Source organism: Miscanthus floridulus, chromosome 11, assembly GCF_019320115.1.
Source record: "Miscanthus floridulus cultivar M001 chromosome 11, ASM1932011v1, whole genome shotgun sequence".
Taxonomy (NCBI): domain Eukaryota; kingdom Viridiplantae; phylum Streptophyta; class Magnoliopsida; order Poales; family Poaceae; genus Miscanthus; species Miscanthus floridulus.
The window spans coordinates 14,039,803-14,066,672 of NC_089590.1; the positions used below are offsets into that span (position 1 = coordinate 14,039,803).

Below are 26,870 nucleotides of genomic sequence, written 5' to 3' on the forward strand. Positions count from 1 at the left end.
AAAGATGGGCCTCGCGGCCAGAACAGAGAAGAAGGAATTTCCATCTTTTTCTTTCTATTTCCAGAATTTTCAAATGGATTTTCAACGTGGATTTGAATTCCTTTTCACATGCAACAAAAACCAGTCCATCACAATTAAAATATGCTCCAGCATGAGTGCATCAACATGTCTCTAGCCTTAGGATGAATTTTACTTTCACAAAAATTATTTATTTAACTAGATTTGCATGCTCACCAAATCACTAATAATTCAAATTCACTTATTTCAAAGTGATGCAAATTTTTGGGTGTTACATTTCCTACTGTTGCATGAGCCTATATAGTACAAAACTTGACTACTGATGGTGATCTGTAAGCCAAGATTTATCTTTCAGATAGAGTCTCTGGCAAGAAAAAGAATCTATAGAACGAAGTATATATATACAGAGATAGATTACCATCTCATTAATACTTATGACTTGTATGCCCTCAGGTTAATCGATCAGGTTCACCAAGAGCAATGAAGATTCTTGTGTGTGCTGTTCTCATGCCCCTCATCAGCAATTGCACTGCGGAGATGCCCCCTATAATGGCTGCAGAAAAGAGCAGCCGTGATGAGGTCGCAGGACGAGCAAAGGCATATGCTGCAACATTCAAGAAAATCGGTAATAATAATAAGCCTGACGATGGACATGGAGACCATGAGGACCCTTAATCCCACTAGACATTCAAGTATCATGTACCTTGTTATCCCCATATGTATGTACCAGCACCTTATTACGATATTAATATATATAACAAATAAAAGTGGACAAGGCTGTCCAAAAGGGGTACCATAGGGCACCTTTGGCACCAGTTCTAGTACTAACTTCACACTCAGCTTTTGGAACCCTGCCAAACCCTTAAAATACAATTGGATTCTAGCACTTAAAATACAACTAAATTCTAGTGAGAAGCTGAGAAGAACCACTTTTCCATTTACATTACGAGCTAGAGTTAAAAAAATAATCTACTCCCCACCGTTTTCCACTGCTCCTCATTCATTTATCACAAGAATCACTTCAGGATTGATTCTCACCTACTCCCCACCAGAATCACTCTTTCTAAGAATAAAAAAGTGAAACTCAAGAATAGTTCTACCAAAGTGGCCCATAATATGCAACCCCATCCCCTCCTGCTTCCGTGTCACACCTCAGTAGTAAGAACATCACAAAAAATATGGCAGTGAATAGAAAAGAAAGAAATATTATCGGAAAAGATGCCAGAGCCTCGCTAAAAATTTAACAGATGAAACAAGCATACATAGCCATCAAGGAAGGAAGGAAAGAAAGAAAAACGAGCATAGATTTTAAGGATCAGTTCTACAAAAGAGCAACTGTACGTCGTACGGTGAACCAACAGCACTGGAGCTCTACCGACTTCATCAGAAGACCAGCAGCACCAGATATATTACACAGCAGCGCTCTCACCTACTACCAAAAGCTAACACTCCAGCACAATGTACATCTATTATCCACTGTATGTAATAAACTTGTACATGGCCAAAAGGATTTACAGTGCCGAAAACCTAGCTCTCATCTAACTACTGGGTTCCCGAAAACACCACACCTGGTTATATACAGGCAACATAAATCCTTGATTTATCTGCAAGTACCCTATTTAAACCATGTAGTAAAACCAAACTCTCCACGTCACTTGTGCCACCTGCTCGCCATATTTGACGCCAATGCGTGAAAGGGGATTAGTGTGTAGTCGTATTTGACGCCAATGCATGCACAAAAAGGGATTAGTGTGCGTCTACAGCTGTACAGTTCGGTGGCAGCTGATGTTGGCCACTCAGGGACGCCATCCTTGCTCGCTTCTCTGAAATCAGAAACCAGAAAGTGTTTGGTTCATCAGTGTAAGAGTACATTGAATTCTTTCTTTTTGCATCGCGATGCAGACTATTTGCTGTCTGCTTACCTCCTGTAACGATTAGCTTCTCGACACGTGCCACAATGTGCTTCCCATACGTGTAATTCTTCAGTTCATTCAAGTGTAGTTTGATGCTTGAGAGGATCATCTGTAGGTATTTATCATCACATGTCTGAAGGACTCGCTGTACAACATAGTTACCAAACTGATCCTTCATCAATTCCTGCAAAACAGATGAATAGTCATGAGTCATGAATGAAAAATTGCATTAGCTATAAACTCCAAAAATTTAAGAGCGCCATCAAACTTTTTAGACTCCAACATGTGTATGTACACGGCATGCATGCTCAAACAGAGTAAAGCCAAAGCACCATGTGTATGTACAACATATACATACTACCTGTGCCAATTGAAATCTAGCAGCTAGTGCCCAGAATACATAATATTCCACAAGGCTCTTATGAAATTAGCAACAGATGTGAAAATAATTCTAGCTACAGAAGAAAAAAACAATAACCATCGTGCAACACAGCATGCATGCTCAAACAGAGTAAAGCCAAAGCACCATGTGCCATCAATTATTGTCATGAAAAAATACAGCCATGACATGAATTAGGTAAAATTATGCAGATGTAATCTTAATGTCTTGAAACACTGAATCAAGCATAAAAGCAGAATGGTTTGTCTATGGAATGCTAAATGTACCAGCTTATAACAATATAAAATAGGACAAACCTGAAATGTTTGACCAGATGAAATGATTTCCCCAATAAGGCTATCACGTTCTTCAGGAGTTCCAAAAGCCAAACATTTCTCAATGACATTAGAAGCAAACTTTTGCTTGCTCAAGATGACCACTTGCCCTGAGAGCTTTTGAATGATGGATGAACGCTCTTCTGGTTTCCCGTGTTCCAACACATGCTATAGAATGTTCGAAACGGATTTCACAAAAAAAAAAGTTAGTACAGCAGAGGCAAATGCAACAGATTATAAAAGCACAGCAGAGAAATTAGCTTGATTTTGCTCAAATATCATTAACATAGTTCCTGAGTTCATCGAAATGAATATTCCAGTGTACCATGGAAATCAAAAGTTAGATATTCAAATAAACACATATAGGAATAGAATCAATTCACATACTTGAACAACATAGTTCCCAAATTTATCATCCGTCAAATGGAAGGTCTGCTGCACAATTTCATTCATGATAGCACTTTGAGTCACAGGATCATGGCAATGCTCCAGAACTCTCTATAACAATGAAATTGGTTAGTACATGGAACAAGACTCATCTTAAAAAAAAGGCAATGATGTGTTATGTACCTGAATGACTCTGCAGCCATATTGATGGGTACATAGAACAAGAATTTGTGAAAGTATAGGATCAATAACAAACGGAATGCGGTCTTCAGGAACACACTCAATGCATTTCTGGATCACATGGTTACCATTTTGATCACCAATACATTTCAGAACATAATTCTTGAGCTCATGAACAATGTCGATCTTTCGATCCATATCAACTACCTCCAAAACCTGTTAATAATGGACAACAGAAATTATCTCATAAAGCACCACAGGGACAGATTAAACTTCATCGGACGTGGTGCAGGAGATCAACAAAAAGAAATTAAAAAATCATAATGCATCTGCTTCTAATACCTTGGATTTCAAAAGGATCATAACAATTTACTGTGGATAATTTGCCATAGATAGTAATAACAGGACTAAGGAGATTCAAGCAAATGTGGACAGCCCACAAGATGACGTCCGTTAAGGCCAGAGTTAATATAAATTGAGCCGGCAATGCAGCTGTAAGCAGAGATTTCCAAGAGTGAATTTAACTGTTGTTCCCACAAGCCAACGGATGAGGTTACAACGACCAAAATAATCATTTAATTGCCACATGATGACTAGGAAATCCTATAGTGAAGCCAATCCTCAAACCAAAAACCATCTAACAGTCGGCTAGACCCTTGAGTTTTCCAGTGAAAGTTCAGCAATTTAGGACATAAATCAGATAAAGCAAACCATAACAATACCACAAGTGAAATGAAGAGGCTGTTTGAGACTAATTTAAAAGGCACACAACCACCAAAGGACTTGCAACTAGGGTTACAGATTAATTACAACAACAACAACATAGTAACAGTGCACAACAGAGGGGTAAAGTTGGGTAGTCAGAACTCAGAAATCATGAGATAACAGTAAAAAAACTGTTTTGTATTCCTCATCTAAATATCCAGCATGTTAAAACTAAAATAAAATACATGTCATTCCAACTCAAACCGATCATAGAAATTTGAATCTATCTACATATCATAAAACATATTGGCCTATAGTGGAGACTCGAGACCAACATACTGACTTGGTGCAGGAGGAGCACTTTTTTTTTGAAAAAAAAGTCAAACTTCATGTATTACAACCATTACCAAAAATACAAGTGTTTTGGTGTACAAAAATTTATACAATTAGACACGAACTTCAAATGCTTTCATACAATACTGGTTTTGCAGGAACAATATTTTATGAGAAAACAATGGTGAAAGGTAACTTCAACGACCTGACAAAATAAAATGTGCCTTGTATTCTTGAACAGAGGGAGTAAATCATTAAGGTAACTGGCAGCATTTATACACCAGAATAAATGCAATCATCATACTAAAATCATATTATATTATTAATGTTTTACACAAACTAATTGCAAGCCCCTGAATAAAGCATCAATACTTGATGGAAAGAAAAAGCAAGCAATTCCAAAATTCGCCAGTTATGAAAAGTAATGTGACATCAATCTAGCCCGAAATTACTACATTAATAGGGAAAAAGAAATTTGGTATAAGTTTCTGTGGTTAAATTGAATCTCATCAGGGACTGCCCAGCACCACCATTGTATGCAGCATATGCCCAGCCAATAGACCCCTACCCCTTTATACAAGCAAATCTATTTCTTCTATGGCTGCTTTCTTGCAGAATTTTCATGTGTACTAAGTAAGCTGAAGACTAAATCCATTTATATGAAAAACAGCATTAACCAGGTTAATGTGAACTAAGAGACGAAAAAAATCATATAACTTTTTTGGTTTTAAACAACAGAAAAATTAAGAATTTAAATTCAGATCTTATATTTGGAAAAGAGACCTTGTAAACAATTGCACAAAACATTGCATGTCCATACACAAAAGGTACAAAGTATAGATGGAGCACATATTTTGTTCAAAGCTTTGATGGCATAATATATATACACAATACTAAACATAGAACAGACCTTCTGAACCACCCTGCAACCATACATCTGGAGGCTGAGTTCCAAAATGTGACCTTTGAGTTGATCTGCCAATTGGATTAACTGACTTTCTGTAGCGAACTCGAAAAACTGAGAACATCACAATATACAAGTGTCAGGATTACACAAGAAATATAAATAATCCAACTAGGATAGGCAGATATACCTTCTGGATAACATAATTGCCGAAAACATCAGTTGTTAGAGCAATGGCATTGGATAATATCTCTGGAAATATTTTTTCCCGGACATCTGGTGATGCAATTTCGAGTTTTTGTTGAATAAACCGGCTTCCATATTGATCCATACTGCATTGGAAGAGAAATGAATGAGATGAAGTTTTCCGTTGAAAAAATAGAAATGTAGAATGAAAGAAAGACTTGCCTAACTTCCTTAACGCGGCCCACTACATCAATCAGCTCCACTGAATCAAGTCCATTTCTATCTGCATTATCCAAAGAAGGCACATCCTGGTAGTTTGCTAATGTATTGTCGTGATAGACCTGTGATCCAGTATTTCTACCCATTGCCTTTCTATTGAGGGAGAAGAGCCGTGATTGCCGATCACCATGTGATACCACGTGCCTTGAGTTTGGATAAAAATGAGATACAGATCTTTGCATTCTTGAATAGGGAAAACAAGGCTCATCATGATAGATCCTACTATCATTATATGACAGATTATCCTCCTGCAGATACTGTTGTGCAAGTAGATCCTCAAGGAACGCCCTTCGACTCCTAACCAAATCAAAGTCTGTATTGCTGTTGTATCTATTGCTCATGGGGTTGATCATATTAGTCATAGCCGCATTGCGAGAAAGATTGGTTCCTCTAGGAGAGCTGCCTGATTGCATTATAGCTAGCTGTTCAGCCAAAGATAAGTGATCAACACCCTTTATGTGATCACGACTGATCCGTGAAACATTGGAACCATCTAATGCACTGATCTGCCTCCGTAAAATACCATCTCCATACATTGGTGGTGGATGCACATCCGACCTAGGTGCGAGAAAAACATTACCAACCAAAGGTGATCGGTTTTCATCACCAATTTTAGAGAAATCTCTTTGACGCTTGAGTATTTCATCTAGTAGCTCTTCCCCATGATTCCTTTGGTCCATTACTGGACTATTAGCCAGCCTCAACCCAGATAAAGTATCTGAAAGATCAGAATCAGTCATGTAGGAAGCATTAAGATCCCTATTGCCATAAGCATTCATCTTTTCTATGTTTGACATGAAGCGATTCTGGACATTTCTGCGATATTCAGCATTGTCAGGATCCATATCTGTCCAAAGCGAACCCATGTCCAATGCAGAGTAGTTTGACATAGCGCCACCACTATGAACTCTGCTCGGTCCAAACTGCCATTCATCCAAGTCTCCAGTACCATTAAGTAGGAGACCAGGTGGTCCAACAGATAAAGAAGCAGAATTACCAAAATGTTCCTGAATAAAATATATAAAGCCAAAATTATTTTGAATGAACAAGACATTTTCTTCAACAGTTGGCAAAGAAATGAAAGTAACAAAGTTAAACAAAAGAATTATGAAAAGATCTTAGAGATACGAAGTTTTACAAAAAAAGGGTACAAAATAAATCATTAAGCATGCAAACATAACAGTGAATGTCAGTACCACAACAAGGGACAGCATACAGGGAAGGTGCTGCCAGGGCTGCAAAACCCCCCACCACGAATCCAGCCAACCCACTGCACATGTTGCCCCTTTTTAGCCATATGCACAGTACCTTGATTAAAGTGTATAGCCATGATTAACATGCCCAGAATTATGGTTTACATCTAATTTTCCATTACAAAGCACCCTCCTTTCAAGCTCCGCCCCCGAGCACAGTGGCACCAGAACAGATAGGAAAAGTTGCATGTAGAATACAAAGTTCAGTTCCAAGCAAATACAGATTGAAGCTAATTGTCCAACAAATTGACATGTAAAATAATCTCTCTCTAAAAATGATGATAGAAACAGACATCTGCTAAAGTAAAGCTAGATTTTAAGAACAATAATTGTCTAAATACTACCTCTGTCCTGGAATATAAGGTTTCTAGGATTATGTGGTAAACCAAATGACATATGCAACCCTTCATGTTTACCATATTTGGGGTTCGTAATAGAAAGTAATGGTAGGTATGCATGTGAATGTTACCTAGTTGGCGTGTTAGTTCACCAAGAAGAATCTCTTATAGTTTGGGACAAATTTTGAATGTTTGGATATCCTGTATTTCAGGATGGAGGGAGTAGATGAAAAAGTTTTAGTTTGGGACAAATTTTGAATGTGTGGATACCCTGTATTTCAGGATGGAGGGAGTAGATGAAAAAGCGCATCTCGTGCAACATGGAAGAGAGGAAGAGAAATTATCCCTCAAATTATGTATCTTGGTGAGTTATCTAAGCAAGCCATTCTGTCTGATGGTCTAGACATGGCCAATGGACACAGAAAACGCAATTCCTAAGTGCTGGCGAACTAGATAGCAGCAAACATCATCAGCAGTAGGCGGCTCCCAATATATATCACCTATACTGATGCTGATTTGTTCGTAAACAAGGACATGTGGCAAATCCAAATCTTTTGAGCAAAATCACACAGATCCCATGCTATATTTAGAAGATAACAACACATCCGACCTGACATCCAAGCATCTATCTAATCTAAAAGAGAAATATAAACACCTGCAAGAATCAACAGAATGTCACTCAAGCCAAGAAACACTTTTGTTTAACATTGGAAGACAAACAACACTAAAGATGGTAACTTCGACGTTTCTGCCAACTCCGTTGCACACAGAAACCATAATCATCTGTTTAATAAAAGGGAAAACTACGAATCCCAACCCAAGCATCAAAGAACACAAGAACATCGAATTAATCCGAGTAGCAACCGTGAGATGCATCTCTAATCTTCAGAGGCCCATCGCCGGAACAATGGCAATGGCAAACCCCAACCTTACCGATCCAATCTACATCCACCAAAGAAACAAAAACCATCGATGAGCTCAAGAGCAGCGACGCCCCTCACCTGAGCTCCTGCGGCACCGCGGCGCCTGCTGACCTCGTCCATCCTCGCGCCAAACCCGAGCCCGTCGATCCCGGAGAAGAACGAGGCGCCGCCGCCGCCAAACACCCTCTCCGCCGCCACCGCTGCCACCGCGGCGCCCTCCATCGTCGGCGGCGCGCTGCCACTGCGCAGCGGGTCCCAGCCCCGCAGCTCGTCCCCTCCGTCGCCAGCCCCGCCGCCGCCGTCGCCGAACGGAGCCATCGTCTCCGCCTCCTATCGCAACGCCGCACGCGCGCGCTCGCGAAAAATTAGGTTGGGTTTGAACGAAACCACCCGCAGGAGGCGCGGGCAACAAATGGGCACGCCCGGGTGGCCGGGTGGGGTGGGTTGGGTTGGGTGGCGGCGCCTTTTTCTCTAGGGTTAGGGCTTTCCGGGGTTTTGGGCTCGTCGTGGGTTGGGTTTAGACTTTAGAGGGGCGGGAGGGAATGCAAATCTTGGGATCAGGGAGACAGGGACTAGGACTAGGATTCGACGCCACGAAACCAGGAGACAGGAATGCGATTCCTGGGGAGGAGAAAGAAAAGCCTTGGTTTCAATTTTTTGTTGTTGCTTTCCAAATCGAAGGGACAACGTGTTTGTTCAAGTTTAGATAAGATGGAGCGGTCATCTTTTCTTATTCACTCCATCCTCAAATACAAGGCAACCAAGCAATTTTGTGCTCAAACAAAGAGTTTGGCAAAAGGCTAATTTGATCTTTACTAATTAGTTAATTTGGTTATCAACTTCGTATCTGTGGAGGCCTGCGGCTCCGCTCCGAGCTCATCCTCCCCTCCTCTCCCTCGTGCGAGTTGCGGTGCTGAGGAGCACGACACACGGTCGCCGCCGCCACCCACGTCTGTGTGCAGCGTGTGGGAGCTGTCGGCACCCCCCGCTTGCCCACCTTCTCTCCGGATGCGGCTCCGTTCTACCTGAGCGGCCCCACGGGGGGGGGGGGCACGAAGCGTTGCCAGTGGGCGGACGCCGATGGCGAGGAGTCCGACGACGACCACCCCGTCAGCTACCTAGACGCCGCTCGTCGCCCGGCGAAGCCAGTCGCTGTATCCCCGCCGCACGCCCACACTCGTTCAACCGTGATTCTGGGCCATGGCGAAGAAGAGGCAGGCCATCTGAAAACCCTAGTTTGGTTTTGGATAATTGATGAAACCTAGCACTAACCTTTGTCATGAGTTGCGATATGAGCTAGGTTGGTGCAATCCAAGTGATTGAGAAAGATGAGGTCCATGGAGTTGAAGGTGGACATGAAATGATGATGATCAAGCTCAACTTGGAAAAGAAGAAAGAGAAAAACAAAAACCGAGATGATCAAGGCAAAGGTATATGATAGGTTTTAGTTTTACACGCAAGACATCATAGAGGGTGTGAGTGACTTAGGATTGATAGCCGTACTATAAAGAGGGGAAATCTTTGGCTAAACGGTTTATCGAGTGCCACTAGGTGATATGATTCTTGCATATGCATTTAGGAACCTAGTGTGCTAACCTTGCCCCTTGTAAAATGCTTTGAAAAATGCTAACACACGTGCACACAAGTTCTACACTTTGTGGTTAGCAAGTTAGAAGCAAGAGTGAAGCGGTTGTGGATTTAGAAAAAGAAAAGGAGGAGACTGTCCACTACCGGCCGCTGGCCGCGGGGTGACCGGACTCACCCCGGTGCGTCCGGTCAATTATAGGCGACGATGCTGCACTGGTGAAAGGTCCTTGTTTGGTTTTGGTAATTGAGTGACAACCGGTGGACTAATGTGTTTAAGTGAGATACACATGTGATTAGTTCACAGGTACATGTGTGTGAGCAACATATGCCATGACGGTGATGATGGCTCAAAGATGTTGCAAAGCTCACGCATGTGATGATGAAGGAGCTCATTGCACATGAGACATGACATTGAGTCATGTGATCAAGGTGGAGAAGATCAAGATATGCCTTGGCTTGATGGACCGGTTGCAAGCGTGAAGGGAAAGTTGGAGGCTTTGGAGCGATGGACCGCGTGGCGGTGAAGCTTGAGCAAGACTTGGCGCCGATGGATGAAGGCAACGGTGAAAAACAAGTGAAGTCAAGATCGATGAACCAATATGATCACGTGATGATATGAAGTGGATCATATCATTGTTGATCGTGTTGGTGCATGTGTTGCATCGACATTAGAGGAGATGGAATGGAATACGCAAGGCAAAGGTATAACCTAGGGCATTTGTTTACACCAAAATTTAGAAGAAAAGTCGTAGGGACTCGAAAGCTCCCAAGATCATGTCATCAAGGAAATCAATTGCGTACAGATCGGAACTAGCTGATTCGGATGCAAAAACTGGAATCGGCTTTCTTCAGATAGCGCCAGCGGATAACGACAAAGGCTACGTTCGGCGTCAGGACGAAAAATGTTGGACTCTATAAAAAGGGAAAGATTAGAGTCCAAGTTATCTTAAATTAGGAATGTTTTCTTTAGGGTCAAAAATTGTGATGAGTCGTGCTTAGACAGGAGTCATGTGCAGGTCCCGGGTATAAATATCAAGCCCCGGCTATTGTAAGAAACAACAATCAATCCAATATACAAGTCATTTACTTTTTCGGCTCCGGCCACCCTTAGGAGTAGGAGTAGAGTAGATCTCGGCGAGTTCTTCAGCAAGTACGACTGCATCGATCCGGTCGACCTCCACTGCTTGTTGTAAGTACCGTCATGGCTTATACCTCTGTTCGTATGGCTGCATCGATCCGGTCGACCTCCACTACGACTCTGGTATAAGTTAGTTATCGACTCTTGCCTAGTTCAAGTATGGCTGCATCGATCCGGTCGACCCCCACTGCATGAACTAGATCAAGGTCAAGTTATCGGCTCTACCTTAGGATGGCAGTCTTTGATATATTTATTAAGTTACCAATATTGCTTATTGCGTTCATTATTTATCTAATTACAGCAATATCACTCTGCCCGATTGGGATTAATCTAGATAGGCATTATATCTTGTTTAGCCCATCGTTTGCTAATCTAAATTGATCTAATCTATACCTTAAACGATGAGTTATGTTTTATCGGCTGTTTTATGTCAATCCTGATCGTGCATAGCGTGCGGTTAAGGCGTGTTGTGTCTTGAGTAGATTTATTGGCTAGCGAGAACCGTTCCATGGCTCGTTATCACGGCCTATGTGATTCTGCCTCAAACCCCACTGTTAGCACCGTGGAGTGGGGATCGTTATGTGATAGATCTATTCCTGATAAGGCATGACTTTAGCTATGCGATGTGCCTGAATCGGCTGTTTTAGCCGATATCGAGTGCTTTCACGAATAGTTTGCATCACGAGACCGTTGAAGTAAAGATAGGTTGAAAGATATGTTAGCCCCATGATCTTATTATTGTATTACGGCCTGCATGATTCTGCCTCATGCCCCACTGATATTAGTAATGAGTTAGGGTCATCGAGTATATCGTTATTTCTACGGCCTGCATGATTCTGCCTCATGCCCCACTGGTCATAGCGATAGATGGGATCTAACATGTTCATTAGATTTATCTTTATTAAACGGTTAAATGGTGTTGAATTATTTCTTTATATAAAAAGGAGTTCGGTTACTTGTAATCATTGGCTCAGCACAAACCGATCATTGTTGATATCTTATTGCCATTGATTAATATTTGTTTAAATAATGATATTTATCTTGAATGATAACCGATTCTTCTCATACAACCCAATGAGCTTTAATCGATTTATTCTCATGAATATGCTGGAATCGACTATTTAGTCGATCTCCTTTCATATCGGCTCTCATAGCCGCACATTCGGGACTGTCTGGCAACACCAGCAAGTTCCGCCCTTAATTACTGATGAACTTTCTCTCCTTGTTAATTACAGGGTCAAATTGGCTGGCACGTCTCAGGAGGAGTGCGTAGGATCGACCATCCTTGTGCTGAAGCTAGGTGGATCTACAGCTCCATCGAGTAGACCCTTCCGGCTTGCTGCGTGTGTCCTTGGCACGGGACGAAAATTATGTGTCGATACACGTTTCTGGCACGCCCGGTGGGACCCCACAATCATCATGGCGGTTCACAACAACAACGACGTCCTTATGCTGCATTATGAAGATCTACTTTATGGGGATAAGGGTATCATCAACAAAGCTACAGAGGAGTTTCAGAACAAATGTTTGTTGTCCTACACCAAAACACGTGACAACACAATTGTTTAGAAATTTCTACTAACAAGAGTTTTGTTACACGGGCAGACAGATACAACTGAAGCTGAAGATAGACGTTTCTTTAAGGAGGTTGTAGACAAATCTATTCGTGATGCCATATCAAGCCATAACGAAGCTTTCGTGGACGTATTCCACAACGCCATGAAAGAGGCGATTCATGGATTTCCAGTTGGTCAAGGCGGACCGACTTATTACAACATTCCAGATCCGTCGACCCAAGGGACCAATCAAGTCGGTACTAGCCATCAAGAAGCAGCACCGGCTGGTAGTGGTGATGTCCAAACAGTTCAGGGTTCATCTGAACAAACTCAAGAAACTACTGCAAATCAAACACAGTACAATCTTGGACCATCAGTACAGCATGTGCAACAGCCAACGGGGCAAAATCAAAACCAAGTGATTAATTTTGGCACATCAGGCCACATACCGTCATCGGTTCAAAAAATAGCACCATCAATTCAAAGGATCTGTAGAGATATAGATCCTTATGTCTATAATCAGAGACTTCAAGTAGCAAGCCAGCAAAGGACCCAACAGATTGAGATTCGACAAGGGTATCACTATGGCACAGATTATAATACCCTCCACATGATGCTAAATCTAGGATATCAAGGCACGCGAGATTTCAATCCACCGATAGGTCAGCAGGTGCAGAGAAATCCAAATCCGCAAGCTGATGAATTATTGCTGAGGGTGACCAAGATGATAAAAAATCAGTTTGGTCTGAAGCCAAGAGGACTGACCTTTTCATACAAACGCCCATATCTAGAATGGTATGATTTGGTCGCTTTTCCCACAAATTACAGGCTCCTAGAATTCGCTAAATTCACTGGCCAAGACAGTACAAGCACGATAGAACATATCTATCGGTATCTTACACAATTGGGCGAAGCGTCAGTTGAGGATGCCCATCGAGTTCGTTTCTTCTCTCTGTCCTTATCAGGGCTAGCCTTCACTTGGTTTTCATCATTGCCAGTCAATTCCATCGCCAATTGGGCTGACCTGGAGAAGAAGTTTCATACATATTTTTACACTAAGACTGGAGAAAAGAAGATTACCGATCTGACAACTATAAGATAAAAGACTAATGAATTGGGCACTGAATTTCTTTAGAGGTTCCAAGAAACCAGGAACTTGTGCTTCTCCTTAAACTTGGTCGATGATCAATTAGCTGCTTTAGCTGTTCAAGGGATGCTGCCGATGTGGAAAGAAAAGTTGCTAGGACAAGAATTTGATAACTTGAGTCAATTGGCTCAACGAGTAGCAGCGCTCAATAGCCAATTCTAGAGTATGCGCAGAGATACCCGGTTCCAGAAGAGTACCATAGTAGCCAAAGCTTATGATCCATACTCAGTCGATGACGGCTATGAAGATGAAGAAGAAGAGGTTGCTGCGGCTGAATGGAATTGGGGCAAGAAGACAGTGATGGTGCCAAATCCTTGGACAAGAGGAGTCGAGGAGAGCTATGACTTTGATGTCACCAAATCAGACAAGCTCTTTGATTTCTTACTTGAGAAAGGGTAGATCAAGTTGCCCGATGGTCATGTCATGTTGCCCCCTGATCAGTTGAAGAATAAGAAGTTCTGCAAGTTCCATAATGCTACTTCTCATTCCACTAATGAATGCAGAATCTTCAGGCAGCATATACAGAGAGCTATTCAGCAGGGGAGGCTCAAATTTGATACGCCTCAGAAAATGAAAGTTGATGATAATCCTTTCCCAGGAGATCAAAACATGGTTGATGCTGGGCTATTCAAAGGAAAAACTAAGGCCCTAACATCAACCAAATCAAAAGAAGCTAGAACAATCAATCCCAAGATGCAAATATCGGCTGACGAGTATAGAGAAATTAGAAGACGTTGTGCCGAGCAAAAGAGCCGATACGAGTAGGGGAAGACATCAAAAGCAGAGACAATGAAACCGTGGGTCACATCTTAGATTCTATTGAATAAATGGCAGCGACAGAAGGAAAAGGATTATCAGCATTGGTTGAAAGATCAAGCATACCAGCATCAACTGAAACAAGAGAGGTATGAAAGGGAACAAGCCGAATTACATTGGAATTGTCCTTTCTTCAGACATTGCTGGAATGAAGGTTTGAAGTTGCCTACCAGACATGACTGTCTAGAATGCAACAATCGATATCGGGAGTATAGGCCGTCTCAAACCAACCGTTGGTCTATCTATGCTCAAGATGCATATCATCATAACAACATGGATCGGCGCTTAAAAAAAATAAAAGTGTTCATGATCGGCTTGGAAAAAGAATCGTTGATCAGGACTGGGCTTATCATGATGAGGAGGGCAACGAAAGAAAAGTATGCTTGGCAAGAAGGCCAGTGGTGCCCAGGAGGTTTAACAAGAAGTCAGAAGAGAAGGGTGCAACGCCTAAGGAATAAAGAGATGGAACAAGCTCAGGCATCCGGTAAAACTCAAGTGTGGCGTACTAAGCAAATAGCCGATAGGAAGCAACCATCGGCTAATATCCAAATGGCTTTCCTGTTACCATCAGAATTCAGAGTTAATGGTGAAAGCCAACAGCCAATCCAAGTAGTCAGCTTTGAAAATTTATATTAATGGATAATCCAATAGATGGTAGAGATGGCAAACTAGGACATGGCTTCACGTCGGTCGATGAATTAGAAGTAGATATTGGTCCTAGAGATAGACCTAGGACGACGTACATAAGTGCTAAGTTGGATCCGGAGTATAAGCGGGAATTAATTGATTTATTAAAAGAATTTAAAAACTGCTTTGCTTGGGAATACTATGAGATGCCTGGTTTAGACCGGTCAATTGTTGAACATCGGTTGCCAATCAAACCTGGATATCGGCCGTTTAAACAAGCTCTGAGGAGATTCAACCTGAACATGCTTGATGATATCAAAAAGGAGATTGAAAGGTTACTGGAAGCAAAATTTATCCGACCGTGCCGATATGCAGAGTGGATATCGAATGTTGTCCCTGTATATAAGAAGAATGGAAAATTGAGGGTTTGCATTGATTTCAGGGATCTGAACAAAGCCACACCTATGGATAGTTATCCAATGCTGATAGCTGATATGTTAGTAGATGTAGTAGCCGGGCACAAGGTTATTAGCTTCATGGACGGTAATGCAGGATACAATCAAATTTTCATGGCTGAGGAAGACATAGCGAAGACCGCTTTCAGGTGCCCCGGCGCAATCGGTCTATTCGAGTGGGTTGTGATGACCTTTGGTCTGAAGAATGCCGGTGCAACTTATCAAAGGGTGATGAATTACATTTTTCATAAGTTGATCGGTAGGATTGTTGAGATCTACATCGATGATGTGATGATAAAATCCAAAGGGTACAAAGAACACCTGGTTGACTTGCGTGAGACTCTAGAATGCACGAGGAAGCATGGTTTGAAGATGAATCCTAATAAGTGTGCTTTTGGAGTATCAGCCGGACAATTTTTAGGATTCATGGTCCACAAGAGAGGAATCGAAGTTGGTCAGAAAAGCGTGAAGGCAATTGATGAAGCAGTTCCCCCAACTACCAAAATAGAATTGCAGTCTCTGCTTGGTAAGATTAATTTCATCAGAAGATTCATTTCAAATTTGTCGGAAAGGATCCTACCTTTTTCTCCTTTGTTGAAGTTGAAAAATGATCAAGAATTCAAGTGGGGTGACACACAACAAAGGGCGTTTGAAGAGATAAAAGAATATATGAAGTGTCCACCTGTGCTGGTCCCTCCTCAGCAAGGTAAGCCATTTAAGTTGTACATATCAGCTGATGACAAGACAATTGGATCGGCCCTGATGTAAGAATTTGAAGGAAAAGAGAGGGTTGTTTTCTATCTGAGTAGAAGACTACTGGATCCAGAAACGAGATATTCTCCCACTGAAAAATTATGCTTGTGTTTATATTTCTCTTGCACTAAATTGCGACACTACTTATTATCGGCCGAGTGTACAGTTATTTCCAAGGCTGATGTGGTTAAGCACATGCCATCGATGCCGATACTGAATGGAAGAGTGGGAAAGTGAATTCTTGCGTTATCGGAATTCGACTTGAAGTACAAATCGACTAAAGCAGTCAAAGGACAAGTAATGGCTGATTTTATCACCCAGCATCACAAGCCAAGCATTAGTTATGTAGAGCTGATGCCTTGGACGCTGTTCTTTGATGGGTCATCATGCAAGCAGGGTGGTGACATCGATATTGTTATTATTTCGCCTCAGGGGGCAAGTTTTGAGTTTGCTCTTCCAACTGAGCCAATGGTTACTAACAATCAAGCGGAGTACGAAGCTATTCTCAAGGGACTTCAACTTCTTCATGAGGTAAAGGCTGAAGCAATTGAAGTATTTGGAGATTCATAGTTAATTATTAATCAATTGATCAGCCTATATGAATGCAAATAAGAGACTTTGAAAGGATACTATGATGAGTGCCAAAAGTTACTCAAGGGATTTCTTCATATCTCTTTCCAACATATTCCGAGAGCACAAAACCAAGAAGCTAACCGTCTAGCTCAAAGTGCATCAGGATATCGAGTGTTTCAAAAAGTCTTGAGTAGTGAAACCTCAAGTGATGATTGGAGAGTCAAAATAGCCGACTACCTTAGAGATCCGTCTCAGAAAGTTACCAGAAAGCTAAGGTATAAATCGACTAAATATGTTTTGTTAGATGACCAGTTATATTATAAAACAATCGATGGGGTGTTGCTCAAATGCTTAAACCAAGAAGAAGCTAAGGTGTTGATGGGTGAGGTGCTTGAAGGGATATGTGGAGCTCATCAATCATCTTATAAGATGAAATGGATTATCCACAGGGCTGGATATTTTTGGCCAACGATGTTGGAATACTGTTTTGAATATTACAAGGGGTGCGAGGACTGTCAACATTTTGGTAATGTCCAGAGATCGCCTGCATCGGCCATGAATCCAATAATCAAGCCATGGCCATTTTGAGGTTGGGGAATTGATTTAATTGGCCAGATTTTTCCACCTTCAAGCAAAGGACATAAGTTCATATTGGTAGCAATAGATTACTTCACTAAATGGGTTGAGGCAATTCCTTTAAAGACGGTAACCTCAAAGAACATGATTGATTTTGTCAGGGAACACATTGTGTATCATTTTGGGATTCCTCAAACCATAACTACAGATCAAGGAACAATGTTCACATCAGAAGAGTTGGGGGATTTTGCTGCTAGTATGGGAATCAAGCTACTAAATTCCTCTCCTTACTATGCTTAGGCTAATGGCCAGACAGAGGCGTCCAACCAGATTATGATTAAGCTGATCAAGAAAAAGATCGAGGAACAGCCAAGGAAGTGGCATTCGACACTAAATGAGTCGCTATGGGCATATAGGATGGCTTGCCATGGATCAATTAAAACATCGCCCTATGAACTTGTGTATGGCCATAATGCAGTTCTTCCTTGGGAAGTTTGGACTGGATCAAGGCGTGTCACACTATAGAATCATTTATCATCCGAAGTCTACAAGAATCTTATGATAGACAATTTGGAGGACTTGAGTTGCCTTCGGCTGCGCGCTCTTGAAAGTATCGAAGCTAATAAACTGAGGGTTGCGAAATATTATAATAAAAAGATCAAGTTTAAGCAATTCTCTGAAGGAGATTTGGTCTGGAAAGTAAAATTGCCGATCGGGTCAAAGGACAGTGCATTCGGTAAATGGTCACCTAACTGGGAAGGACCTTATCGGATCAAACGTTGTGCGCCTGGTAATGCTTATATCTTGGAAACACTAAAAGGAGAGGAAGAATTTGGCCGAGCAATCAACGAGAAATATTTAAAGAAATATTATCCTAGCATTTGGATCAATACATAATAAACGATATGTTCGGTCGATAACTTTAATAGCCGATATTGGAAAGGTATCGTCTCCAGTGCAAAAAATGAACCCAAAAGAGTAAAAGCTGATACGATGTGTATCGCCTATAGAAGCAAAGCAAACACGAACGAAGTGATGGGTATGAAGCACAAAACAAATGGAAATCACTCAGGGCGAGGAAGTTGTTTGCTAAACGTCACCTATTACAAGCTATGGGCCAGAAAACACTTTGCCTACTATATCATCGGCCAGGGTATTGAAAGCTATAGAGTTGGCGGCGTTCATAAAATCTTCAACCAAGTGCTCATGCTCCCTAGGGTACGCTGCATCCAGAAAACCATGGGGAAGAAGCCGAAGATTATGGCCTGAACGGGCTTGTGCAACAGCCAATGCCATGGCAGCGCCATGACGAACGCCATGAAGGGCGACCTCCCTGACATGATTCGAGATGTCATACAAGCGAAACACTAGAACGGCACCCCTAGCATTGACAAATCCCACCGCATGATCCACGACTGATCGAAGACTCTCCAACTGAGCAGTTAGATCTAAAATATTCAAGGAAAGAGTGATCAGAAATCTTAAGGGTAAAATCAAGGAAAAATAGAGAAATAATTACAGACATCTCACCCATGATTCTGGCTTCAGCCCTGGCCAACCTTTCCCTCACCAGGCCAACCTCGGGGGGTGATCGGTCTTCAATCATGGCCAAAGCTGATTCCGTTAGGCAGAGGCAATTGGCTAGAAGTTGGTCGGTCCGATCGATGGAGGCCAGCAGATCGTCATTACTAATCTGTCGCCTCGAGTGACGAGGAAGCTAGCGGCGAATTGGTGCCAAAGATGACCCCAAGGGCTGGCCGGAGTCAGCCCTTTGATCCGAAGCGATGGGAGCACCCCAAGATGCGTCCTCTTGACGATGAGGGCGTTGGCGTGATGATGTGGATATGTTGAGGGCTTCTTCAGCAGACCTCTTGTTGTTCTCCATGACCTCGAACCTACGGAAAGGCAAGGAATATACTGAAGACAAAGAAGGATTGAGACTAAGAGGGTGATTTTTTGATCCACAGCCGTAGCCCGTATATATAGCTCGGGAAAGCGAGAAGATAGATCTCGATGGAGGTGTGAAATTGAAATCAGAAACAGAAACGGATCAACACTCTGGAAATTCAGGGGACGGATAATGAAGAGATAACAAACTTGAATTTATTACTTCCCCAGATTACAAAATATCGTGGGGTGGATACATTGACCAAATATTAACCCACCAAAACTTCTTTGGATTGAAGGGAGTCTAGATTTCCACAAGGCCGAAACTCATTGTGAACCGAGTCACATCGGCCCATCAATAAAATTATACCAGAAAAGAAGAAAGGTCGCCCGCCTAACATATGCTCAACAGATTTCTCGATAAATTGAGGAACTATGGGAAAGAAGCCTGAGGCTTTCCCGACGGGCATTTGGAGGAGCAACAAGGGGAAAGTGACCACACATTCTAGCCCTCACAAACACTAGAACAACTTTGTGTGTATGGAGAGAAGACTCAAGTGATATCACAAGAATTCTTCTAATTGCAATGGCTGGTCTTCTTACTCAACAAGACGCTAGAATGAGTGACACAATCACCCTATGCACAAGAATTCTTCTAGCCGCTTGAGATCTTCATAAGATAGACCATGGAGGGTCCAGCGGAGCCGAGAGCACTCGAGGGAGCAGATGGAAGAAAAACATGGTTGAATTGTTGAGTTGCTCTCGCCAGGGTCGGATAGACATTTTATAGCCGGCCCAGGAAGATGAATCCAAGTTCCCGTGAAGCAGTGACGCTCTTGTAAAAGTTTTGAGGCATAGACTCATGAGTTGACGCAAGCGGCGACAAACAGTGGACCCTAGATCAAGGTTCTTTGCCCGTGACTGTGGACCAATCAGGGATACAAACATGATAATTTTGGAATAAAATTTCTTTTATCCCAAAATTGGGGGGCATGTGTTTACACCAAAATTTGGAAGAAGATTTGCAGGGACTCGAAAGCTGCCAAGACCGTGTCATCAAGGAATCAAATGCGTACAGATCGGAACCAGCTGATTCGGATGCAAAACCTAGAATCGGCTTTCTTCAGATAGCACCAGCGGATAACGACAAAGGCTACATTCGGCGCCAGGACGAAACATGTTGGACTCTATAAAAAGGGAAAGATTAGAGTCCAAGTTATCTTAAATTAGGAATGTTTTCTTTAGGGTCAAAAATTGTGATGAGTCGTGCTTAGATAGGAGTCATGTGCAGGTCCCGGGTATAAATATCAAGTCCCGGCTATTGTAAGAAACAACAATCAATCCAATATATAAGTCATTTACTTTTTTGGCTTCGGCCACCCTTAGGAGTAGGAGTAGAGTAGATCTCGATGAGTTCTTCAGCATGTACGGCTGCATCAATCCGGTCGACCTCCACTGCTTGTTGTAAGTACCGTCATGGCTTATACCTCTGTTCGTACGGCTGCATCGATCCGGTCGACCTCCACTGTGACTCTGGTATAAGTTAGTTATCGACTCTTGCCTAGTTCAAGTATGGCTGCATCGATCCGGTCGACCCCCAATGCATGAACTAGATCAAGGTCAAGTTATCGGCTCTACCTTAGGATGGCAGTCTTTGGTAGATTCATTAAGTTACCGATATTGCTTATTGCTTTCATTATTTATCTAATTATAGCAATATCACTCTGCCCGATTGGGATTGATCTAGATCGGCCTTATATCTTGTTTACCCCATCATTTGCTAATCTAAATTGATCTAATTTACACCTTAAACGATGAGTTATGTTTTATCGGTTGTTTTATGTCAATCCTGATCGTGCATAGCGTGCGGTTAAGGCGTGTTGTGTCTTGAGTAGATTTATTGGCTAGCGAGAATCGTTATTTGATAGATCTATTCCTGATAAGGCATGACTTTAGCTGTGCGCTGTGCCTGAATCGGCTGTTTTAGCTGATATCGAGTGCTTTCATGAACAGTTCGCATCACGAGACCGTTGAAGTAAAGATAGATTGAAATATATGTTAGCCCCATGATCTTATTATTGTATTATGACCTGCATGATTCTGCCTCATGCCCCACTGATATTAGTAATGAGTTAGGGTCGTCGAGTCTATCGTTATTTCTACGTCCTGCATGATTCTGTCTCATGCCCCACTAGTCATAGTGATAGATTGGATCTAACATATTCATTAGATTTATCTTTATTAAACGGTTAAATGGTGTTGAATTGTTTCTTTATATAAAAAGGGGTTTGGTTACTTGTAATCATTGGCTCTGCACAAACCGATCATTGTTGACATCTTATTGCCATTGATTAATATTTGTTTAAATAATGATATTTATCCTGAATGATAACCAATTCTTCTCATACAACCCAATGAGATTTAATCAATTTATTCTCATGAATATGCTGGAATCGACTATTTAGTCGATCTCCTTTCATATCTACTCTCATAGCTGCACATTCGGGACTGTCTAGCAACATCGGCAAGTTCCGCCCTTAATTACTGATGAACTTTCTCTCCTTGTCAATTACAGGGTCAAATTGACTGGCACGTCTTGGGAGGAGTGCGCAGGATCGACCATCCCTGCGCTAAAGCTAGGCGGATCTACAGCTCCATCGAGCAGACCCTTCTGGCTTGCTACGTGTGTCCTCGGCACAAGACGAAAATTCTGTGTCGACAACATTTCATTTCATCGATCATAGGTGTGTAGAGAAGTTGATGACCGGGTTTAGGATAGATGGTCGTACTATCAAGAGGGGCAAACTTATTTGCATATCGGTCATCTAGTGCCACTTGAGTGATCTAACTTTGCATCGTTGCTAGGATCGAGTGGCGTGGCAAGTTGAGTGGCTAATCCTTTGAAAAATGTTTGTGAAAAGCTAACACACATACACATGGTGATGTACACTTGGTGGTGTTGGCACATTTGCAGAGGAGAAGAAGTTGGAGTTGATGAGGTTCAACTCGGTGAAGAAAAGGAGTTGAATGCGCTGGTCACGGGGTGACCGGACGCGTCCGACATGAGGACCGAACGCGTTCGGTATCTTCCCAACATGACCGGACACGTCCGATATCCATACCGGACGCGTCTGGTATTCTGGCCAGGTGCAGCAGAGTTGACGAGGTGATAGGACTCTGTGTCGTAGCAGTAACCGGATGCTGAGAAATCACTATTTAGCGTCCGGTCGAGGTGACGTGGGGCGTGGGTATTGGTCTAGAGTGGACCGGACATAGGGGTGCGTCCGGTCGGCCACACCGGACGTGTCCAGTCATAGTTGAGCGGCTCTAGGAGCACTCTAGACTCGACCGGACATAGCGACTGGACGTGTCCGGTCGCCACACCGGACGCGTCCGGTATGAACTAGCAAGTCTCGGGTTTTCAGTGCAATAATTGATCGGACGCTGGGAGCGTTCGGTCCGGTGTGACCGGACACGTCCGATCGGCCCAGAACGGCTCTAGGAGCTCTCTAGACTCGACCGGATGCTGCATCTCCCATGTCCGGTCGTTTTCTAATGGTGCATCCGATCACATGGTATTACTGTGCGCAATGATAGCCATTGGGCGCGAATGGCTAAACAATTTGAAAGGGACACGTGGCGGTCAGGCTACGACCGGACGCATCCAGTGCACATGACCTGCGTGTCCGGTCGTCCTGAAAAACAACTAGTGAAGGGGTAACGGCTATTTTAGCCCATTGGGCTATAAATAGAAGTGGTGGTCGGCCTTTGGCCGGCAGCTTAGCACACTAGAGCCTTGGTGGCTTATGTGGTAGTGCTTGGGAGCCCTCTAACTCACTTGAGCTTGATAGTGTGTCGACGAAATATGGTCGGCAGTCTACCTAGGGGTATGCCCAAGGTAGTAGATTATCGGCAGACAGATGCGCAAGCCCCAAACAAGACGGTGACGCAAGACAGACACGAGGTTTTATCCAGGTTCGGCCGCCAAGAAGGCGTAATACCTACGTCCTGCATCTGATTTGTATTGCTGTATGTCAATGAGAGATGTTTTTTAGAGGGGTCCCCTGCCCGCCTTATATAGTCCAGGGGGCAGGGTTACAGATCTGGAAACTAATCCTAGTCAGTTACAATTGCCATATGTGGCCGGATAAGGATTCCTATTCTAACCGACCAGGATCCTGCTTGGTCGCCAAATCCGTCTTGATTCCTTGTGCGGGACTCCGATCAGGTTAACTGGGCCGCACGTCGCCTTTCGGGTGGACTGAACCCATCGATCCGGGCCAGCCCAAGCTTAGCCGTAAGGGTATAGGGGTTAATACCCCCACAGCTAGTCCCCGAGCATCATGTATTATGCTGCGACACGCCATTTTAACCTTCTCCGACAAACGAGGCTTGAATCCTTGATGCCTCCGACCACCATCATCACCGGAGAAGTAGGTTGTCCGAAGAATGTATGGTGCTCTTTAAGAAAAAATAAAAAGATTTCTGTCCTGAGAAGTGTGCCCACTTGTATTTCTGATAAGAAATGTAAGTGGTCTTGAAGCATAACGTCCTTGAACATCAGAAGCGTAGGGGTCGAAAAACAAACACATTCATTGCAAGGTGAAGTGTGCCCACTTAGTCCCCAAGCCTGGTAGTAGGTGACTTAGGCACGTGGTGCCAGGGTCTAAAAAGAATTCCCAGTTAAATTGAGAACCCAATCGTCGTACAGGCGATACGAGATGCACCGACAGGTGCATCGTACCGATGTAGTCCCTGAGCTTGCTGGAAGGCGAGGTATGAGCCTTGTAGCAAGGTTTAAAGAAATGTCTCTTAACTGTATGTGAGTATAAATCACATGTAGCCAAAGAGAACCATTATTCAAGCAGTGGTCGGGGCAGTCCCCGAGCATATTAATAATCCTTATAATAATTTAGAGCACAGGGGTCGATTTAAACAAACACATTCACCGCAAGGTGAAGTGTGCCCACTTAGTCCCCGAGCTTGCTGGAAGGCGAAGTATAAGCCTTGTAGCAAGGTCTAAATAAAATGTCTCTCAACTGTATGTGAGTACAAATCACATGTAGCTGAGGAGAGCAAAACTATAAGAAGTGGTCGGGAGAGTCCCCGAGCACGGTGGTGGTCATAGTAGTTCCCGGGCACGGCCGTGGTCGGAGCAGTCCCCGAGCACAAAAGTGGTTTGGGAAGTATCCAAGCACAGTAGTGGTCTGGGCAAATCCACGATCACTTGCGCTGCTTGTACTATTATTTGGTGTACTTATTTTTCTATTCTTTGCCAAGTCCAGTCTGACACGTCTGGTCAAAAAAGTAAATAGGTATAGTACGTCATTCTGTCTTTTTTTTTTGCAAACAGTCGGTTGACACCTGTATTGAGGTGTGTCAGTGTGGGCCCTCTTACACCATCAACGAAGAGGCGCGTACACTATTAACGAAGGAGCGCGTTTATTGGCGCAGATTTCGAGGTTGTGTGAACAACCGTCTGCGGCGCGTGCGCACGACTCCCAATATTCTCGGGCGGACGAAACGACGGTGCTCTTTGTTTTATATAATGTAGATCTGGTAAGTTACTCACACCGTTCCCCATTGCCATCCGCCGCCACAACCTTCTTCTTCCTCCTGCCGAAACCCTATTCCCCCAAAAATCATCGCCAATCCCCTCGGTCTCCCGCATCCACCCACTTAGTAAGGACGAACTAATGGCGAAGAGAGACACCTAGAAGAAAGGCGAGGTCATGGTGAAGGAATGGTGGAAGTCACGGAGCAACGAGTAGACCATCGAGGACCTCGTCGCCATGGGAGTGCTCCACAACAAGGCACTTGCGGGATGGCGTGCGCCGGAAGGAGAAAGCTTCCCCGATCCACAACCAGGTGAGATTGTGGTCTTTGAAGACTTCTTCAAACGGGGTTTTGGGATTCCAGTGCACCCTTTCCTTCAGGGTCTCTGCTTGTACTACGAGATTAGGATTTGCAATCTGCATCCCAACTCAATTCTTCTTGTCTCTACCTTCATCCATCTCTGCGAGGCTTATGGTGGCTTCCAGCCCCATTTCGACCTCTTTCGCCACCTGTTCTATCTTCGGAAGAAAGGAAGCGGTGGCTCGAAGATCACCAGAGGCGTCTACCTGAACCTGTGTGACGGCATGAAGGCTCAATACCTGCACTGCCCCTGGAACACCTCATTGGACGAGTGGTACAAGAAATGGTTCTACATCCGTGAAGAGCCGAACACCATCACTCTGTGCGATGTGGGGCTGATTCCAGAGAAGAAAAGTAGCTGGTCGGAGAAGCCCGAAAACTTGGAGCAGATCGCCGAACTGCTTGAGATGATCCCGTGGGGAAGGCTTGATGGCCCGAGCGTGGTCGGCAACTTCATCAGCCAAAGAATTCAACCCTGCCAGAAAAGGATTCATCCTGGCTTCGAGTACCAAGGAGGCGCTGATCCAACGAGGACCAGGAAGGAGCCGCTTGACAAGATGGAGGTCAAGGCCAGGATTGGAGAGCTGTTCAACCTGGCCGATCCCAATTATGTTGCACTGAACGCCATCGAGCACGCCTTCAAGCTGGCTTGTCCTCCCCCAAAGGTAAATGACGCCTCCTTTTAACTGTAGAGTCATGTTGTATCAAGAAAATAACTGTCTTTTCCTTCATTTTGTGTCTCAGTGTAATGGCCGTGACCGAGCAGAAGTGTTCGTGTCGCCTCCCCCCGGTGTAGAATGGCCGCAAGCTACCGGCCCAGCCGCCTAGACCAGCGCCAGGACCGACGATGTTCACTGGGCGGTTCTCGAGACCGTAGAGGACGCCTCGACCAGAGCCGCTGGCAAGCGTCCGGCTGCCAGCAAACGACGTCAAGCCATCTTCCCCCTGTCGGATGACGAAGCAGAGGATGCGGACATCTTCCGGCTCGTCCCCCGAAAGAGGAGAAGGCAGGTGGGACCGTCGGAGCAGGGTGGCTCCTCTGGGCCAGCAGTGGTCACAGCACCGACCACTGCGACACAGAGGACAGATGAAGGAAACATGCCACATCATACTCCGACGCCCGTACCGGAGGTTGAACAAGTCTCGGTGGAGACTGCCGAGCAAGCGGAGCAGGGGCGGTCGAGGAGACGTTCCTTCGCCACATCCTTCCGCAAGTCGAAACTGTAAGTATCTATATTTTTTATGTAAGCTTTGCATTTTGCATTGGATGCTATTGTCTTCTGAATTTGTCTCTGAATTCATCAGATCGGCTTCCACCGAAAACCCTGACCAGCTAACTGGGTGCGGAACGTCCTCACCAACAACAGCGGGACAAACTGCTCAGCAACCAGCCGTGGAGGAGCCCATGGCAGGGACTCCGCCTGAGCCTCAGCAGGCGGACGACCAGACGCCAGTCCCCGAGCAGCTGGTCGGGAAGACAACCGAGCAGAATACAAGTGCTCCAAGCATGAAACCTGCTGAGGCGGATACCACGGCGCCAAGGAAGCTGGATCTAGCCGAGGGGCAGCAGCCAGAAGTTGCCCAGAACATGGTTGCCAATGCGACGGCCCGTGGGAAAGCCCTGGTGGTCGTGGAGTCTGAGAACTCCAGACCAGTGCCGCCTCCCGAACAAGAGGCTGAAGAGGAAGAAGTGGAAGAAGTCCTGG

General features: G+C 43.8%; 1 protein-coding gene across 1 annotated transcript; it reads right to left on the minus strand.

Moving 5' to 3' along the window:
• Positions 1 to 1,295: 1,295 nt before the first annotated feature.
• On the minus strand, positions 1,296 to 8,545 carry LOC136494062 (pumilio homolog 3-like). Its single transcript, XM_066490203.1, has 9 exons — positions 8,212 to 8,545; positions 5,563 to 6,626; positions 5,345 to 5,486; positions 5,161 to 5,268; positions 3,216 to 3,428; positions 3,033 to 3,143; positions 2,628 to 2,813; positions 1,941 to 2,115; positions 1,296 to 1,841 (listed from the first exon to the last, which is right to left on the minus strand). The coding sequence occupies exons 1-9, from the start codon at positions 8,449 to 8,451 to the stop codon at positions 1,765 to 1,767; spliced, it is 2,316 nt and encodes a 771-aa protein (XP_066346300.1). The 5' UTR covers positions 8,452 to 8,545; the 3' UTR covers positions 1,296 to 1,764.
• Positions 8,546 to 26,870: the final 18,325 nt, after the last annotated feature.

Coding starts and splice junctions, on each gene's coding strand:
- LOC136494062 (XM_066490203.1), bottom strand. CDS start 8,451: ATGGCTCCGTTCGGCGACGGCGGCGGCGGGGCTGGCGACGGAGGGGAC. Junction 3,429..5,160: donor GTTGCAGGGTGGTTCAGAAG/GTCTGTTCTATG, acceptor CATTATTAACAG/GTTTTGGAGGTAGTTGATAT. Junction 3,144..3,215: donor ATGGCTGCAGAGTCATTCAG/GTACATAACACA, acceptor TCATTGTTATAG/AGAGTTCTGGAGCATTGCCA.